The 17210-nt window shown below is 48.9% G+C and overlaps 2 protein-coding genes across 5 annotated transcripts in view; both read left to right on the top strand.

Annotated features, from left to right (window-relative positions):
• Positions 1-1231: 1231 nt before the first annotated feature.
• Positions 1232-8013, top strand: ATP5F1B (ATP synthase F1 subunit beta). Its single transcript, XM_080662325.1, has 10 exons — positions 1232-1823; positions 2302-2484; positions 2726-2900; positions 3583-3704; positions 3950-4134; positions 4963-5121; positions 5287-5409; positions 6305-6517; positions 6952-7153; positions 7762-8013. Exons 1-10 carry the CDS (start codon positions 1646-1648, stop codon positions 7857-7859), a joined length of 1638 nt encoding a protein of 545 aa, XP_080518451.1. The 5' UTR covers positions 1232-1645; the 3' UTR covers positions 7860-8013.
• Positions 8014-9740: 1727 nt separating this feature from the next.
• The window catches only part of BAZ2A (bromodomain adjacent to zinc finger domain 2A), a 36550-nt gene continuing 29080 nt past the window's right edge, over positions 9741-17210 (top strand). Inside the window, exons 1-2 of one of the 4 annotated variants that reach the window (XM_080662659.1) lie at positions 9741-9926; positions 14891-14975. Coding sequence is in view for 1 of the 4 variants with exons in the window: in XM_080662657.1 (XP_080518783.1) it covers positions 9923-9926 (4 nt within the window). In the remaining 3 variants the exon portion in view is untranslated. Of the gene's footprint in view, positions 9927-11189; positions 11240-14890; positions 14976-15414; positions 15597-17210 lie in introns of those variants that run through there. The other 3 variants (XM_080662657.1, XM_080662660.1, XM_080662658.1) reach the window with 3 other exon arrangements.

Below are 17210 nucleotides of genomic sequence, written 5' to 3' on the forward strand. Positions count from 1 at the left end.
TCCACTGAGCCAAACCAGTTAGGGCTCTCCTTAATATTCTTTCCTTGATTTTTAACACCAATGTCCTTGGTCCTCTTATTCCTCTGCTGCTTCTTTGTGTGTTCATTTTTCTCTGCCTGCTCCATACAGGTTGCTGTTTTCCTTGGGTTCTAGCCCTCTTACTAGGCAAGATTACCGCAAGCACTTCAAATTTAACATTCCCTTCCTGTTTTCTCCTTTAAATCCGTCAATAGCTATCCCTACACTGCCAAAGAGAAAACTTTTTCACTATATGCAGAAAAATGAGAACTAATGTGAGCTGGTGGGAGAAAGTTTGGGGAAGATAGCTCCATGTCGAACTACTCCATATGGTCATGTTTGTTCTAACAGATTAAGAGTCTCTCCCATCCTGCCCCCAAAAAGCTCTGAATAAAATCAATACTTCAGAAAAGATTGCTCTTATTCTATGATTTTCCATACTCATGGAACACTTCCACATATCTACCACTCCCTAGCCTCCACTCTCATCCAAAGCTGAGACCTGGCTCCTGTTTCTCTTTTTATACTCATCTCTCTTTTTCTTTTTTTTTTTTTTAAATATTTTATCGATATTTTACAGAGAGGAAGGGAGAGGGATAGAGAGCTAGAAACATCGATGAGAGAGAAACATCGATCAGCTGCCTCCTGCACACTCCCCACTGGGGATGTGCCCGCAACCCAAGGTACATGCCCTTGACCGGAATCAAACCCGGGACCCTGGAGTCCGCAGGCCGAGGCTCTATCCACTGAGCCAAACCGGTTTCGGCATATACTCATCTCTGCTACTCTTTTCCCCTTCCTCACCTGTATTTCCACAAAAGGAACATGCTATTTTATGCAAAAGTGTGCTTGTAATATTCCTCTTTTTTATTTACCTAAGGAATTTCTACTGTTTCCCAACTATCAGCCCTCTCCACTCTGAGGCAATTCCCTACATCTCTAGGTGACCCAAATTTATCCCCTCCTTCTTCGTGCACCCACTTAACCAGGACTCATCACATTTTACTGCATTGTTTGCTCCTATGTCTTTCTTAAAAGGGAGCTCCTAGGTCTTATTTGTATCTCTTTAATGCCTAGCACACATCTGTTAAATATCTCATTGTACAGCTTTATGTGGTATCTGTCGGCATTGCTGACCTGCTGAGCTGCCTGTAAGCTTCCAATCTCACTACTGCAAAAGAAAAGTCGTGTTTTGACTCTTAGGGAAGGCCATGACTTCGCCAAGGTCACCATCAGTGGTGCTGAACTAAGATATCACTTCCCGAACCCCCGCCCCTGAGACTGTGAACCAGCTCAAGGTCCTATCTGAGGAGAGAGCCCAAGGACAGCCCTATGGCCCACACGTGCTTCCCGACAGGAACTCGGCCCCTTTTCTAAACGTAGTTCCGCCAAGTACTGTCTCTAACTGACGTCCCTGTCGTCCAATTAAGTTTTGAGGCTCTGAGGGTTGCACCTAGCCTGACAATGTCCAGTAAAAAAAAAAGAAATCCAGATTAGCACCAATTTTGACCAATGATTGAGAAGATGAAAGATTATTAACCTATAGGAGCAGCGCTGATGATGATGAGCAGCAAACTCATCCAATGGGGGTGCCTACTGTAGAGTAGGCCTCGCCCCAATTGCCGGGATGTTGGCGGCCGCTACTGGTGCTGCGTTCAGTCTCCACCCGGACTCCGCCATGTTGGGTCTTGTGGGTCGTGTGGCCGCGGTCTCGGCCTCCGGGGCCTTGCGGGGACTCAGCCCTTCATCGCCGTTACCCCAAGCTCAGCTCTTACTGCGGGCCGCCCCGGCAGTGCTCCAGCCTGGTAAGTGCCTTTTTGTAGTAGCTGGGTTTGTTTCTGCAGCCCCATGACCTTGAGCCGGGGACAGTTGTCGCTCGAGCCTAAGGTATCCGGTGCTAGAAGAACGCCATGGCCGCTCCCTGCCCTCTTAACGGATGGAGAACAAGAACGGTTCATACAGGGGAGCTTTCTTCGATCTAATTCCGCCTTATTTTGGAAAAGGGAGGTGCAGTGTGACGGAAAAGTGAGGTCAGGTGCAATGACCTTCCCGTGGAATGGGGACACTGAGCTCTCGAATAATGGGGTTTTGTGTACGAAGATAGAAAATGTGCAGGAGTTTTTTGGGTTCCTGCACGGCCCTCCCACTGGACACGCCTTCCCTGCAAGCGGAAGGAGGTCGGGCTTGGGCCGAGTTCTCCAGTCCCAGTGGGTTACGTCCGGGCTTCCAATGACCTTTTAACTGCCCTGACCCCGGCTCCTTCCAATCTTTTTTGTCTGTTAGCCAGAGACTATGCTGCCCAAACGTCTCCTTCGCCAAAGGCAGGCGTCGCCACTGGGCGTATCGTGGCCGTCATCGGTGCGGTGGTGGACGTCCAGTTCGATGAGGGACTACCACCCATCCTAAATGCCCTGGAAGTGCAAGGCAGGGAGACCAGGCTGGTTTTGGAGGTGGCCCAGCATTTGGGTAAGTAGAATTGTCAGGAATAGTAGAGTTTGGCTCAAATATGCCCCAATCCAGGCTGTCTTCCTTCTATGATGATTTTATCAAAATGACTTTCGTTCTTCTGAGTTTGCTGAAGCCACCTTTAGGTACTGAGAAGGAGTCTTGGTTGACTTACGTCTTCCATGCCACCTACGCTACATTAAATACCATGAAGCCATCTTGGTTTTATGTATCACCCTGCAGCAGTGCCTTTACCTGACAGGTGAAAGCACTGTAAGGACCATTGCCATGGATGGTACAGAAGGCTTGGTGAGAGGCCAGAAAGTCTTGGATTCTGGTGCACCAATCAGAATTCCCGTTGGTCCTGAGACCTTGGGCAGAATTATGAATGTCATTGGAGAACCTATTGATGAGAGAGGCCCCATCAAAACCAAACAGTAAGTATGCTCTTGCTGCATCTATACACAAAGGAACTGCTTTTTCTTGCAGTTTTATACATTAGGTGACGCTTTTTCCTACGGCAGAATTTTTCTGTGGAGAATACTTAAAATGCTGTCATATTCGATTATTAAAGCTATACAATGCAATTTCTTCTGAAGAAAATAAAGGATGCAGAAATTCTGACTGTAAAAAAAAACCCTGCTTAGGACCCAAGTTGATTATTTAAATGAGTTTTAATGCCGATGGCTTATGATGTGGGATTTCCAGAACTTGCATGATTGGTATGTGAAGAAGTGCTGTTAGGTTAGGACTCAGTAAAAGAAAAATCTTTTTATTTGAGAGAGAGAAAAACATTAATGATGAGAGAGAATCATCGAAGGGCTGCCTCCTTGCATGCCCCACCCGGATCCAGCCTGCAACCCGGGCATGTGTCCTGACTGGGAATCGAACTGTGACCTCCTAGTTCATAGGTCAATGCTCAACCAATGAGCCACGCTAGCCAGGCAAAGGAAATTTTTGTGACAGTTAAAGTTGGCAGGTGAAGGGATTATTGTTTCCCAAGGTAATGAAATTCCCGTTGGTAAGAGGAGATGAGACTAAGTAAAGGGTTAACTTGAGAATTGAGAGGAACCTTTCAACAAGATGAATAGACACTGGTCTTCTCTTCTGCCTTTGTAGATTTGCTGCTATTCATGCGGAGGCTCCTGAGTTCATTGAGATGAGTGTTGAGCAGGAAATTTTGGTTACTGGTATCAAGGTTGTGGATCTCCTGGCTCCCTATGCCAAGGGTGGCAAAATTGGTATGTTAGTGGTGGGTACATATTTTCCAAACAGTGTGGGAAGAAAAAAATCCTACCATGTTATGAGTGGGTACTGAGGATCTATTCCTTGCTGATGAATAGCTTCTGACTTTCGTTCTTCTGAGTTTGCTGAAGCCAGATGCCATTTCTGAGAGGGAAAAAGATGGAAAGAACCTTTTTTTTTTTAATTTGCTTCTTTAGGAACATAGACCTCTTAACTATTCTTTTTTCTCAACCTCTCCCAGGGCTCTTTGGTGGTGCAGGAGTTGGCAAGACTGTACTGATCATGGAGTTAATCAACAACGTTGCCAAAGCCCATGGTGGTTATTCTGTGTTTGCTGGTGTTGGTGAGAGAACCCGAGAGGGCAATGACTTATACCATGAAATGATTGAGTCTGGTGTTATCAACTTAAAAGATGCTACCTCCAAGGTGAGCACTGAACTGATTAATGTTCACATAGTAGGTGTGCTAGAAAATTACTGCAGTTGACTGCATTGCTAGCTGAAGCCATGGTTTTTGTTTTCATTTTAGTGTCCCAGGACCTTCAAAGGAAATTCCTATCAGTGTTTTCCCCCCAATTTGTAATACACTAGTGCACACTTGATTACATTTCCAGACTTTTTATGGTAGATAGACCCAACGTTTGAAAGCTAACTTGGGGGAGAGTTTATTTCCTTCCTACTACCTCAGTAATTTCCAGATTTACCTCAGTGATACAAGAAATTATCTTTTGTGTTTTGAACTGCAACTCTAAAAGGGAAACAAAATTTGTGAATAAAAACATTAACACCTTGCCCTAACTGGTTTGGCTCAGTGGATAGAGCATCGGCCTGCGGACTCAAAGGACCCAGGTTCGATTCCGGTCAAGGGCATGTACCTTGGTTGCGGGCACATCCCCAATGGGAGGTGTGCAGGAGGCAGCTGATTGATGTTTCTCTCCACAATGTTTCTAACTTTCCCTATCCCTTCCTTTCTGTAAAAAATCATTAAAATATATTTAAAAAAAAAAAAAACATTAACACCTTTGCAGAAGGAGAGTTTTTTTGTAGTTTAACTGATTTGGGGACCTTGGATATATGGCTTCCATACTCCTCTGTTGGATTTTCTTTTTGCTAGGGAAGAGTGCTAACACAATCCCCCACTACCACTAATTATGCAGTCGAGTTTCCTATATTTTGATAAGTCTGCCTTTGGAGCCCGCATAAGTGATCCCTGAGCTCCACATTCAAGTTTTCTTATTGTGTATGATTATTGCAGGTAGCACTGGTGTACGGTCAAATGAATGAACCACCTGGTGCTCGTGCCCGGGTAGCTCTGACTGGACTAACTGTGGCTGAATACTTCAGAGACCAAGAAGGTCAAGATGTACTGCTGTTTATTGATAACATCTTTCGCTTCACCCAGGCTGGCTCAGAGGTAAGAGAGAAAGCTTTAAGAAGACCTAGTTCATTTAACCTTTCTATGGATTGATGCAAATGAGGCTAAAGATACCCAAGGGGGTTGGGTTTAGAAACAACTGCTGTTCTAAAACAAGATATCTAAGACCTTTCATTCTTAGTCCTTTTTTTTTTTTTTTTTTAGGTGTCTGCTTTATTGGGCAGAATCCCTTCTGCTGTAGGCTACCAGCCTACCCTGGCCACTGATATGGGTACCATGCAGGAAAGAATCACCACTACCAAGAAGGGATCTATCACTTCCGTACAGGTAAGAACAATTAAGTAAATGAAGGTCTAATTTGTATAAAGGAATGTACAGAGAGGCATCAAACTTAGTTACTTACATCTCAAGAGGCTTTTAACTTGGTTCATGTGCTCTCTGAAATTAAGGGTAAAATTTTGTATGTTTATGTGAAAAATGCTAAAAGGTTAAACATTAATCTGAAATAGTTGAATAAATGTAGATCACAAAGTAGTGGTTTCCAGCCTGAGGGGGAGTCGAACTACATGGAAATGGAGCAGTAAATGTGTATTGCATTAATTGTGTATTACAAATTTTTAAATGTTTATATATGGTGTTTATAGTAAAATTATATAAAACTGTGTCTAAGTTGTGTGGTAACTTCCATGATTCATTTTTCTAGTGAATTGTGGTTCAAAGTTTTTTGGTTTTAATTCAGAAAGTGGGTATGACTATAATAGAATTAAAATGTAGGGTGAAAAACAAAAGGAATGGCCCAGCCGGTGTGCTCAGTAGTTGGACATTGACCCATGAACCAAGTGGTCGCTGGTTTGATTCCCGGACAGGGCATATGCCTGGGTTGCAGACTTCATCCCCAGTATGGGATGTGCAGGAGGCAGCCAATCGATACTTCTCTCTCATTGATGTTTCTATATCTTGGTCATTCTCCCTTCCTCTCTCAAAAATCAATAAACATTTTTAAAAAAATGAATGACAATAGAAATTCTTTCATTACGGCTTAGAGGGACCAGATAATCTATAAACTTAGCAGATATTAGAGGTGGTAAGAAGGTTCTTTTGAGGTGGACTCTTGAATGCTAAGATGGAGTGAGAATGAGGACAGGTTAGAAAAGGGATGGCTTAAGTAGAATTAGTTAGCTTTGGCTTCTGTTGTTCCTCATGGCTTTTTGACTCACTTTAGGCTATCTATGTGCCTGCTGATGACTTGACTGACCCTGCCCCTGCCACTACTTTTGCCCATTTGGATGCTACCACAGTGTTGTCCCGTGCTATTGCTGAACTGGGCATCTACCCAGCTGTGGATCCTCTGGACTCCACCTCTCGCATCATGGATCCCAACATTGTTGGCAATGAGCATTATGATGTTGCCCGTGGGGTGCAAAAAATCCTACAGGTGAGTATTATTGCAAGTGAGATTAGTGTCCATAAAATCATACAGAGTGAATTAGGGGACTGTATTAGGATCAGATCTTTCCTGGTGACTTGTATGCTTGGCTTTAGAGCAAGGAAAAATGAGACAGGCAGTTTCTAGTGCATGTTAATGGGATCTCTTAGGTTTCCAGGTACTGGTCTTTGGAATCCAATTTTATCTAACTACTGCTTTAGGAGTAGAAAGAACGAGACACTGATCTTAGCTGAGGGCCCTCTCATGACCACTACGATATGTAACTTTTCTTCCACTAACTTATTTCACTTACAAAGTGAGATAAAGTGCTAAAATGCTTTGTACAAAGCTCAGTGTGAATGTAAGGTGATATTAACCCTTTGGTTTTTGTCCAAATTAAAGGAATGTGACTACTTATTCCGGGCTCTCTTGTTTTCTCATAGGACTACAAATCCCTCCAGGATATCATTGCCATTCTGGGTATGGATGAACTTTCTGAGGAAGACAAGCTGACTGTGTCCCGTGCACGGAAAATACAGCGTTTCTTGTCTCAGCCATTCCAGGTCGCTGAGGTCTTTACAGGTCACATGGGGAAGTTGGTACCCCTAAAGGAGACCATCAAAGGATTCCAGCAGATTTTGGCAGGTGAGACTTCAAGTATAAACCTGAACATAAGTGGCAGAGAAACTGAAATCTCTTGAATGCTTTGCTGTGTTACGTTCCGATTGCAGCAGCTATCAATGTATAAATATATTGTGCCTAATTACATAATTTTTAAAAATAAAAAACAAGCTATTTCCCATTAATTTTCTTTGGAAATACTATATTCTGAGAGTGAGACATGTATTACTTTTCTTATCAGCCAACACTGAGTGCATTCAATGTTAGCTACTCTTCTAAGTGAATTATAAGATCCTTATGAGGAAGGCATTATCTTGTTTTACAAATTAGGGGACTTATAACACAGAAAGGTTTAAAATAACCAGTCCCAATATTGCAGCCAATGTATAGAGCAAGAATTGAGCCCAGAATATGTGGCTCCAGATCATTTGTTCTTAATCCATATTGTATCATGTCTTGTAAATTGGATTTGTGAGGGAAGCTTGCTAAGAAAAGATTTCTAGATGAATTCATTACATTCTGACTGGTAGCCTCAAGTGGTGATGTATATACACACTCACACTGCAGAAAGTTGATATCCCTCCACTTCTCACCAGTTGGGATGTTTTGTTTTTGTGTGTTTTTCTGTACAGGTGAATATGACCATCTCCCAGAACAGGCCTTCTATATGGTGGGACCCATTGAAGAAGCTGTGGCAAAGGCTGATAAGCTGGCTGAAGAGCATTCTTGAGAGGATCCCAGCACTCTTCCTCCAAGCTGTCCCACTCCTTGACCTTAATCCCAAAATTTCAGTTTTCTCTGTTAAGCCACATGAGAGCCTTGATTGAAGACATTGTGTTCTGTCTGAAGAGTAAGGTTTCCAATAAAATGTACATCTCTCTGAATCTGTTTTTCTTGATCCCAACAACACAGCCAACACTGAAGTTTTTTTTTTTTTTAAGTTGAGCAGCTTTTTTACATTTTAGTTTTTTATTGATTTTTTACAGAGAGGAAGGGAGAGCGTTAGTTAGAAACATCGATCAGCTGCCTCCTGCAGACCCCCTACTGGGGATGTGCCTGCAAGCCAGGTACATGCCCTTGACCAGAATCAAACCTGGGACCTTTCAGTCTACAGGCTGACGCTCTATCCACTGAGCCAAACCGGTTAGGGCAACACTGAAGTTTTTAACAGTAATTTTAGAGTTGCCACACGAAACCTCACAAAGTAGGCCATATGTTTAAAATGGGTTCCCCGCACACAAAAACCAGTCTTGGACTAATGGACAACTGTGGGTCTTGTTAGAAGTGCACATTGGTAAAGGGGCTTGGGTTTAGAAACAACTGTTCTAAAACAAAGGCAAGGGTTAACGGATGAATTTAATTTTTAGGAAATGGTGGTGCATGTTCCGAAGGGTTAATACTGATCTGTATAAAAATTGACTCAAAAGGGCTTCTTCCTCTACTATACCTAGGCCTTCATTTTTTTCCCCCAGAAAGTATTCTGCTTCCTGATTTATATTTTGGGCAAGCTTTGACTTGTATGTGATTGTTTGAGGCAATGCAGGGTGTATGCCATGAGGCCTATCTGTAGCTCTGCAAAGATTCCTTACTAAAGTTGGGGAATGTGTGTTACAGGAGAATATTAGTTTTCAGGGTTCCTAGTCTTGGGCTTCTGAACTGTAATGGAATTAGATAATTTCCCACTAAAAGGTTCAGGGTTAGAAGGAGTACTCAAAAGTACAGGCATTTGAGTTTGAAACAGGTGCCTGTTTAGTGCAAGGTCGGATTTGGTGCCCCTGGTTTCCTGGCCCGGACCCATCTACTTCCCTCTGGTGGCAGGACTGGAGACTGCAAGAACTGATCTCACCATTTTGAAATACTTGAAGGCCATTTGCTGAGATGTGGTTCTTAGCTAATGACTGTTTACAAACCAGAGCTTCAGTCCTGAGGAGGAGTCTACATCCATAAGCTCCACCCCTGAGGCTTTCAAGTTGGCCAGAAGAAGGGCGGGGACAAACATCCCAATTCAGAGGCCCTTGGGGGCTGAAGGTTGGGGAGGGGCTTTGGGAGAGGCGCCAGGGGTGGGGTAGGGTCCTCTAAGTTTACTCCCATCTGTCTTATGACATCCTTGGCACCACTCTCTTCTGTGTCATGTTTTGGACGGAAGGTGGAGCCCCTGAGCCACCTGTGCCCAGTAGTTTGTTTCCAGAAAAACCTAGATTTGGGGAAATGCTGAGTTATGGAGGTGGGGGCACTAGGGCCTTACTCTGGAGTGGGTAAGAAGCTGGTTCAGAGGCCCAAGGGTATGGGTAAGCCCTTTCTGCTTTGCTTTCCCATGTTACCCAGATGCAGACCTGGGAACTGTGATTCTAAAGGTCATTTGTATCCCTCAACTCCCGCCCCTCAGACGTTCACGTTTCTCAGCATTCATCGTGAACCTTCTCCCTCTTTCTAGATGCAACTATTTCCGTCTCCCTTTACCACTCTCTTTTCCTACCAAGGCCCTGGAGAGTCAACACAGATCTAACCTCCCTCCATATTTCTCCTGGTTCTGCCCTGTCCTCGCCGCCTCCTCCCTCTCCACCCAGAGAAAGCCCCGCCCTTCCCTCCTCCCTCTCCACCCCAGTCTGTCACACAGGGACATCACCCTACAGCAGTTCAGGCTGTGGTTTGCAGGAAGCATACATTCATTGGCTTTTCGATTCGTGCCAGTTCCCAGCTCAGTTTGGGAGGATCGCCAGCTTTCACGTGAAGGGGGAATCAAGGACAGCGAGGAGCTTGGTGGTCCCAGCCCTGGAGCCCTGCCTGCCTGACATGGGTAAGTTTGAGGACCAGCCCCCCAGGAAGGCCTGAGGGATGCCTGCCTCCCTCCCTGGCTGACTCAGCAGGGGTGGGGCCTAACCTTTGCTCTTTTAGGGGGTGAAGGAGGAGAAAAGGGACTATAGGGGCACAGAGCTCAGCCGGTGAGGCTGCCGACCAAAGGCTCATGAGCATTGGCAAGCTCCAGGTTCAAGGAAGAGCCTGAGACTCTGTACCTAAGGTCGCGCGGCTTTCCCTACCTCAGCTCACCCCCTCCCCCGACCTCCTATCCCCCTCCGCCTTGCTCCTTCCCATTTAAGCTGTTGAGATTCAAGTAATATTTTACAGTACTCACTGCTGGCCACCCCCCGCAAAAGTAAAGCCCACTTTTGGTAGCGTTGGAGGGTTTTTAAGGGATCTTTCCTCCCCCTATTTTCTCCCAGGCCTTTTAAGTTTCTGTTTTCTCTCCTCCCCCACCCTGACCCATCACAAGGTGGGGGCTGCACTGAGCAGCTGTTTCCTGTTGCCCCAGAGGTTGCTGCAAGGGTGGTGTGGTGGTTGGGAGAAAACTGAACCTGAATAAAGCCGATTCTCACGGTCCCACATTAGCCTCACTAGGCTGCTATTGGCGGCTCCCCAGGCTCCAGTCACTGAGAACACTAAGAGGCAAGATTGTGGTTAAAAAAACCTAGGAGGTCTTTGCCCTCGTGGCTTCCTGATTCCACAGGCTTTTAAACCTTGGGCAGTGCCGAGGGAAGGAGACTGTCAGGCCCTTTCTACAGCCATAGAGATGGGGCCTTGGGGAGCCGAAACACAGGGAACCTGTTCACGGAGTAGGGCCTCTGTGCGTTACCTCCAGCAGGATAGGCCTTGAGTTCCCTCTCCGGCATCTCCCATTCCTTCCTGGAGTCGTGACTCTCACTGCCTTCCCCGCCCTGCTTTGTGAAAAGATCTTTGCCGGTGCCCCAGGAGCGCAGGCGGAGCCCTCCCAAGTCCTCCTGTTAGGACCCACCGCCATTCCCCACGTCACCGCAGAAGTTTCTCTCTTCTTCCTGGGATCTGTTCTCTTCCTCCATCTGGGATCCTTCCTGGTTCTGGCCCCTAGGAGACGCCACCCGCCTCCCCCTCCCCCAGCGGATTCTTCGCGACAGCCCTACCCAAGGGCTCGTCCTTCCCCCAGTAGCTCCGGCCCCTTTAAGTGCTATCCTCCGCCCCCCCCGCCCCGCGCGCCTCCGCCGCCGCCGCCGCCGGCCCAGGGCTGGGGGAGGAGGCGCCGCCGCCGCCCGGCTCCGCCACCTGCGCCGCCGCTGCCGCCACCGGGCCCTGCTCCAGGTGAGGCCCGGCACCCACGTCCGGCCCCGGAGTCCCTAGTCGGGCCTCCCCTGCGGTCCCTCACCCCGGGATCCCCAACGTCCGGGACTCGGGACCTGACCATCCCTCTACGGAGCTGCCCTTCCTCTCCCCGCGCTGTCTACTTGCCCAGCTCTCCCCTGTCCTCTGCGGCCGGAGTCCCGAGGCCTCTCGCGCCTCTCGCCCAGCCTCTCCTGGGCATCCCTCCTGTTCTGGACCCAGGATCTCCCCCTCCCCCGCGCCTTTCTCGCCAGAAAAATCTCCCGCGGTCTGGGTTTCGCCTCCTCTTCTCTGGAAGCAGCGCTTTCCCACGCCATCCTAACCTCCAATGGGAGGGGGAATAACCGCCACCCCAACTCCTCGCCTCCGTAGTAAGGGTGTTGGGGATTTAGCGTAGACTACAGTCACTTTCTGGCCCTGCTCCGCTTGGTCCTTCAAGTTCAATTAAGTCACATCTAAAGCTTTTCTGTAGTTGTCACTCCATCCCACCACTCCTGGAATTTGGGGGTCCGACCTCAGCACCCGCCAACCAGACCAGGTTGGGAAAGGCCCTCTTCTTGGGCCAGTCCAGCCTAGGAACACTCCCATCCCAGAGTCAGGGAATTGGCGGGGGGGTGGGGTAGGGTGTGGGGGGTGGAGGGGGGGCGTGGGGGCGAGGGAGGGGCTGGTACTAAATCTCTGAGGGTATTGGGGTGGTGGAAAAGGCGAGGGAAGCCCAGGCTTTTCTATTTAGATGCAAAGAGAGTCCCCACCCCTAAGGAAATTAGGGCTTTCTTCATCCTCTCCTGAGAACATCATGGAGAAGCTCATTGCTGTGTTTGAAACACGATTGTGCGTGAATCTTTGGGGGCATATACCAACTTGGAGAGAAGGGGTTATAGTTCTTTTGTTGTGTTATAGGAGAATATAGCCTCCCCAAAATATAGAGGGAGGGGAGACTGCTTTGCAGTAACTTGGAGAGGAAGGGGGCCAAGTTAAAATGGTTGCAGAGTTGAGGGCCATCTCCCTACTAAACCCTACCAACATTATGAACCATTCAGCCGGTGAGGACAAGGGAGAGCTTTAATAATTACCTACCTCCATTGGGGAATTCTCCGTACTTCCAAATCCAGCTGGTCCCCCAACTCTGCCCCTTTTCATACTTTCACCACCACCACCCCCTCCAGAAATGAGAGGACAAGATATCTGGATTTGCTTCAGACTCTTCTGAGTCTTGTTCCATGGGCTGGGAGTAAGCTGGGTGTAAGAAAGGGTGGTCCGAAGTCGTGTTTGGGATTAAATTCCAGGAGTAACTGGAGGCGGAGAGGGAGGAAGGTAGAGGGATGCAAACAGGGATGCAGACAAATCCCCTTCTCTCTTTCTCTCTTCTTCCTCCCAGCCCAGCCATCTGACTCCAGAGTGGAGCCAGACATGGTGGCAACTGACCCCAGTATCAGGGTGCTACCGCAGGAACGCCAGGAGGGTGAGAAAAGGGGAGCAGGTGCTAATTTCTCCCTCCCCATTTAATTACCCGCCTACTGGCCTGGTTTGAGAGAGGTTCCTAGTAATCCCTAGGTACCCTTCTCACAAGTTGCTGAGAAAAATGATCATTTACCCTCTCCCCTTTTTAAGTAGCTTCCTAGAGGGAAATGGGGTGGGTGATTGGCCACTTCTGATGGGATTGAGGAATGTTTGGGGACATATGGGGTCAGTCTGCCCTCTGTCGTCTGGATGTGGGGAGAAGCACAGCTGCTGCCTGGGTTGTCTTTTGGCAAGAAGTAAACACCCAGGTATTAGGCATACTGACATCTTTCCCTCATCCTTTCTCAAAGAGCAAGGAAGATCTCTGATTAGATGGGATGAGGAGGGGTCTTATTCAGGAAGGAAGGTGATTGTAATCTTCCTGCACTAGATGGGAAGAATGCATCTTGCCCCACTTTCGGTTCTAATCTCAGGCGGCCCTCTCCTATCCAACACTCCTCTTCCCAGTCGCTCCTGGCTGGGATAGTGCTAGGGGTTGTCTTGGAGACTAGGCCCGGGGCTCGGAAGGGGTGGGAGCAGTCAAGTGGGGCACAGGAGTAACCGGCTCTTCCGGTGCGGAGCGGAGCCAGCCGGTGGGTGTGTGTGGGTGTGTGGTGGTGAGGGAAGGGGCGTGGCTACGTCCGTCTGACTGGCACAGGCTCCTCCTCTGCCTCCTGTCTCCGACCGGCCTGCCCTACGATTGGGGCGGGAGGTAGGCAGATTCTTCCTCATCCACCCTGGGTAAGGGAAGAGAGAAAAAAAAGGATACAGGTCTCTCCCCTGGCCCTTTAAGAAGCCAGTTACATGTCCTGAGCTCTCTTCTTCACCTGCCTTTACTTATTTTTATTTTGGGGGTTGGGGGGAGGGGGAGCATTCCTTAGAAATTTGCTGGATCCTTGCTTTCTTCAGAAGGAAGGACTTCTCTCCCCTGAGTGTGGCCCCTATGTACTCAGGGACTTGAGGTCAGCAGGCTGTTGGAGGGTCTTTATTTTTTCTCCAAGGTGACCTATACATCTGTTGCTTAGGGAGAGAGAAGGGTTTCTGTTTCCTCCTGTCTCCTGCTTCCCTCTGGTAATCTGCTGTCTCAGGAGGAGAGGAACCTCCTAGTCCTCTTAGCCTTCTCTCTTTCTGGCCCACACACACTGAGACTTTGCTGAAGCTCCATTCCTTCTTAGCCTATCTGAGCCGTTTGTAGTGGGGAGTGGAGTCTGGGGGAGCCCACTCCTCTGTGGGTAAGGAAATCCAATCCAATCTAGACTGATGTATTTGGCCATGCCCTGTCCACCCAGTGTTCAGAGCTCCTTCTCAGACCCCAGAGGAAAAGGTATTTGTTGACCCCCACCCCGCAACCTGCCAGTGTTTCATCATCATCACAATATCTGTTCTTTTTCCAGAATATTCAGCCTCAGTTTTGCACAATTTAGGCAATTGCTTGTAGAACTGAATTGCATTGAATTGAAGCCTGCAAAGCCTGTTGAGTTGCAAGAAAAGGAAAGCTGGTTTCTAGTCACATTTTTATCTCTTTGACCTTGAACAAGTTGATGATCCTCTCTGGCCTTAATTTATTTATCTGCCAAACAAGAGAAGGCTGAACTAGAAATTCTTTAAATTCTAACTTCATATAGGACACTATTCCCCATCCTGGGGCCCTACAATAGACATTTTAGATGATAGCCCATACTCTCGTCCTCTGCTAGACTTTTCTATCCTCATTAGGTTTCACACAGTTATATAGCCCTATCAAAAAAAAAGTACTGGATGCCTAACCGGTTTGGCTCAGTGGATAGAGCATTGGCCTGCGCACTGAAGGGTCCCAGGTTCGATTTCGGTCAAGGGCATGTACCTTGGTTGTGGGCACATCCCCATTGGGTGGCGTGCAGGAGGCAGCTGATCGATGTTTTTTTCTCATCGATGTTTCTAACTCTCTATCCCTCTCCCTTCCTCTCTGTAAAAAACCAATAAAATATATTTAAAAAAAAGTACTGGAGCTATAGAATAGGTGGACATTTGGGACATCTTAATTGCTTGTCACTTTTCCTGATCATCCCCTCCTACTCTGACCAGGTGTAGGCTAAACTTAGGTAGGTCTTCCCTGTCTGGCTCCAGAGCCGACCTTCCTTTTCCTACGCACAGGAATCTTCCTGACCCGCAGGGCCCTGCAGATGTCGCTGGGAAAGTGATGATCCAGGCAGGACCGGGCTGCCCCCACAGGACAGAGGTGAGTGGGCAGCAGGCGCAGCAGGCTCTTGCCTTTCTCCACCCCTTTACCAGGGCTGGACTTTGCTGACTAACCTTTCCGCTTCTACACTTCCACTTTTCCACTACCCAGCCTGGGAAATGACTGCCTACGAAATGCTCTCAACCCCACCCCCCATAGGGAAGTGGCGCATGCCTTGGTCCAAGAAATTTGGTCTTTTAGGTTAACCTTGGGACCATGGCACGCCTTTCAGTTTGTTCAGTGTGAAGCGGGACTGCCGGCCACAACGAGACGGTGTAGACTAGGGAGCTGCCGGATAGGCTGGGGAGGTGCGCCGGCGCTAGGACCCAGATCCGGATCCGGAAGACAGCTCCCGGCGCTAGGACCCGGTGGCACGGAGGACGGCTCTCCGTCTACCGCAGCTTCCCCGCCCCCTCCGGCTTCGACTCACTCCTCCCCCGCCGGCCATGTTGGCTCCGCTGGGGCCCCGCGGTTGAGCCGCGTCCCCCTCCCCCCTCCTGGACCCCAGGCCCCCCTCCCCCCAAACCCCCTCCCCTTCTCGCGCCCGGAGCGCGGCCATGTGAACCGCTCGTCCCCCGGGGAGAGACAGGCCCCAAGTCCGGCTGGACGCCGCCACCTCAGGTCTGTGGGGTCTGTGGCCGGGGGCCTGAGGGGAGGGAGTCTAGCTTTCATCCGCGACTTCGCTCTGCCGACTGAGGCTGTGGAGCTGCCCAGAGCCTCGCCTGGGGCGAGAGCTGACGCCGACTATTTCCAGTAGGACCCAGCCCCGGGCGGGGGTCGCCCTGCCCGAGAGGCTGGGAGGCGAAGGGGCCTGGCGGGTCTGCTGAACACCCGGGATGGGGCGGTGGGGGCGGGAGAACTGGTGGAGGCTCCCGGCGGTGGCAGCGAAGGTGTCGGTCGTCGACGAAGCAGGGAAGCCGCCTGGCTGGTGGAAATGACTTCTTGTGGGGAACTCGGGGTGGAATCCCCGGGAGGGGCTCCACCTCCTCGGGTGGGGGTGGGAATTTGTCCGGGTGCGAAGGGTGGGTGAGGGGGTTCCCAGGCGGATTAACCACCGTTTGTTGGGATGGGCCGTTTTGTCAGCGGTGAGTGGAGGTAGATGGGGTCTCCAGGGGTCTCAGGGGGTCTCCCTAGGGGGCGGGTGTGTGTGCATGACCAGCAGAAGAGGGCCTTTCTGGAGTGGTGCTGTGCTTGCCTTGGGGCCCTCGAGTCCCGAGAGAATCCCCCACTCTGGGACCGGGGTTGAAAGGGCTGATGCCGAAGCATCTGGGTTTGAGCTATGCTTAGGGACCGAAGGGAAGAATAAAGAGGGATTCCTTTCCAAGGGGGATCCCTCACTCAGGGGATCCCCATTTCCGTGGCAGAAAAAGATAATCCCGCATCACCCCTTTCTTTCCTGATGCTTCCAGTTTTCAGGGGAAGGCAATGCCAATAGCAGTCATCCTTTGTAGGCTTTATTGGAGTGAGAGATTTGCATCCTTGTAGGGAGGAGGGTGGCGATGGGCGGGGGGGGGGGGGGGGAGCTTCCACCTCCATCTGTACACAAACTGCCCCTCCCCCAAGCCTCCCGCAGGATGTGGCCGGGAAATGGCAGCTGTGCATTTGCTGCTGCGTCTCTTGTTTTGAAATGTCCATTTTAATCAGATTTGGTTTCATTTTCTGAGGCCTTCTGGGCAAGCTTGGATCCTGCCAACCATGTGGTGAGAAAGTCCTTTCGTTTGACTTTTTTTTTTTTTTAAACTTAATTTGTCAACTGGGAAGTAGTCACTGCAGTTGATCCACTGATCCCAATACCCACTCCAGAACATCTCTGTCTCCCTGTTTTGATTTTTTCTCCTTGAGCTGGAGGTCATAGAGGAGCAAACTCAGTCATCCACCAGCAGGGCTACACTTTCAGCACGAGTGATGCAAATTCCCTCAGCATAGAGAACTGCCAGGAGCACCTGGGATCTTTTGTGGCATGAGAGGAGTGGCTTTTTGGAATTCTGCTTAATATATTAAGTATGATAATTTATGTATTGCAGAGCACCTGAGTGAGTGAGCTTCTGAGGTGAAGGGTAGATTCTGAGAGGTAGAAAAAGAGGAGGGAATGAGGAAGATCTAGCTGTGAGTGGGATTTGTGTGTTGGGATAGAGACTGATTTAGAGTGAGGATGGTGGGCTTCTTCCTCACCGGTGATTCTAGCCCAAGGATAGTCTCTGTGGGAAGCCTGTTAGTTGACCGGGTGTTGGAGAG

This window comes from Plecotus auritus (genome assembly GCF_963455305.1).
Source record: "Plecotus auritus genome assembly, chromosome: 3".
Classification (NCBI taxonomy): Eukaryota; Metazoa; Chordata; class Mammalia; order Chiroptera; family Vespertilionidae; genus Plecotus; species Plecotus auritus.

Coding starts and splice junctions, on each gene's coding strand:
- ATP5F1B (XM_080662325.1), top strand. CDS start 1,646: ATGTTGGCGGCCGCTACTGGTGCTGCGTTCAGTCTCCACCCGGACTCC. Junction 3,705..3,949: donor TGCCAAGGGTGGCAAAATTG/GTATGTTAGTGG, acceptor AACCTCTCCCAG/GGCTCTTTGGTGGTGCAGGA. Junction 6,518..6,951: donor GGGTGCAAAAAATCCTACAG/GTGAGTATTATT, acceptor GTTTTCTCATAG/GACTACAAATCCCTCCAGGA.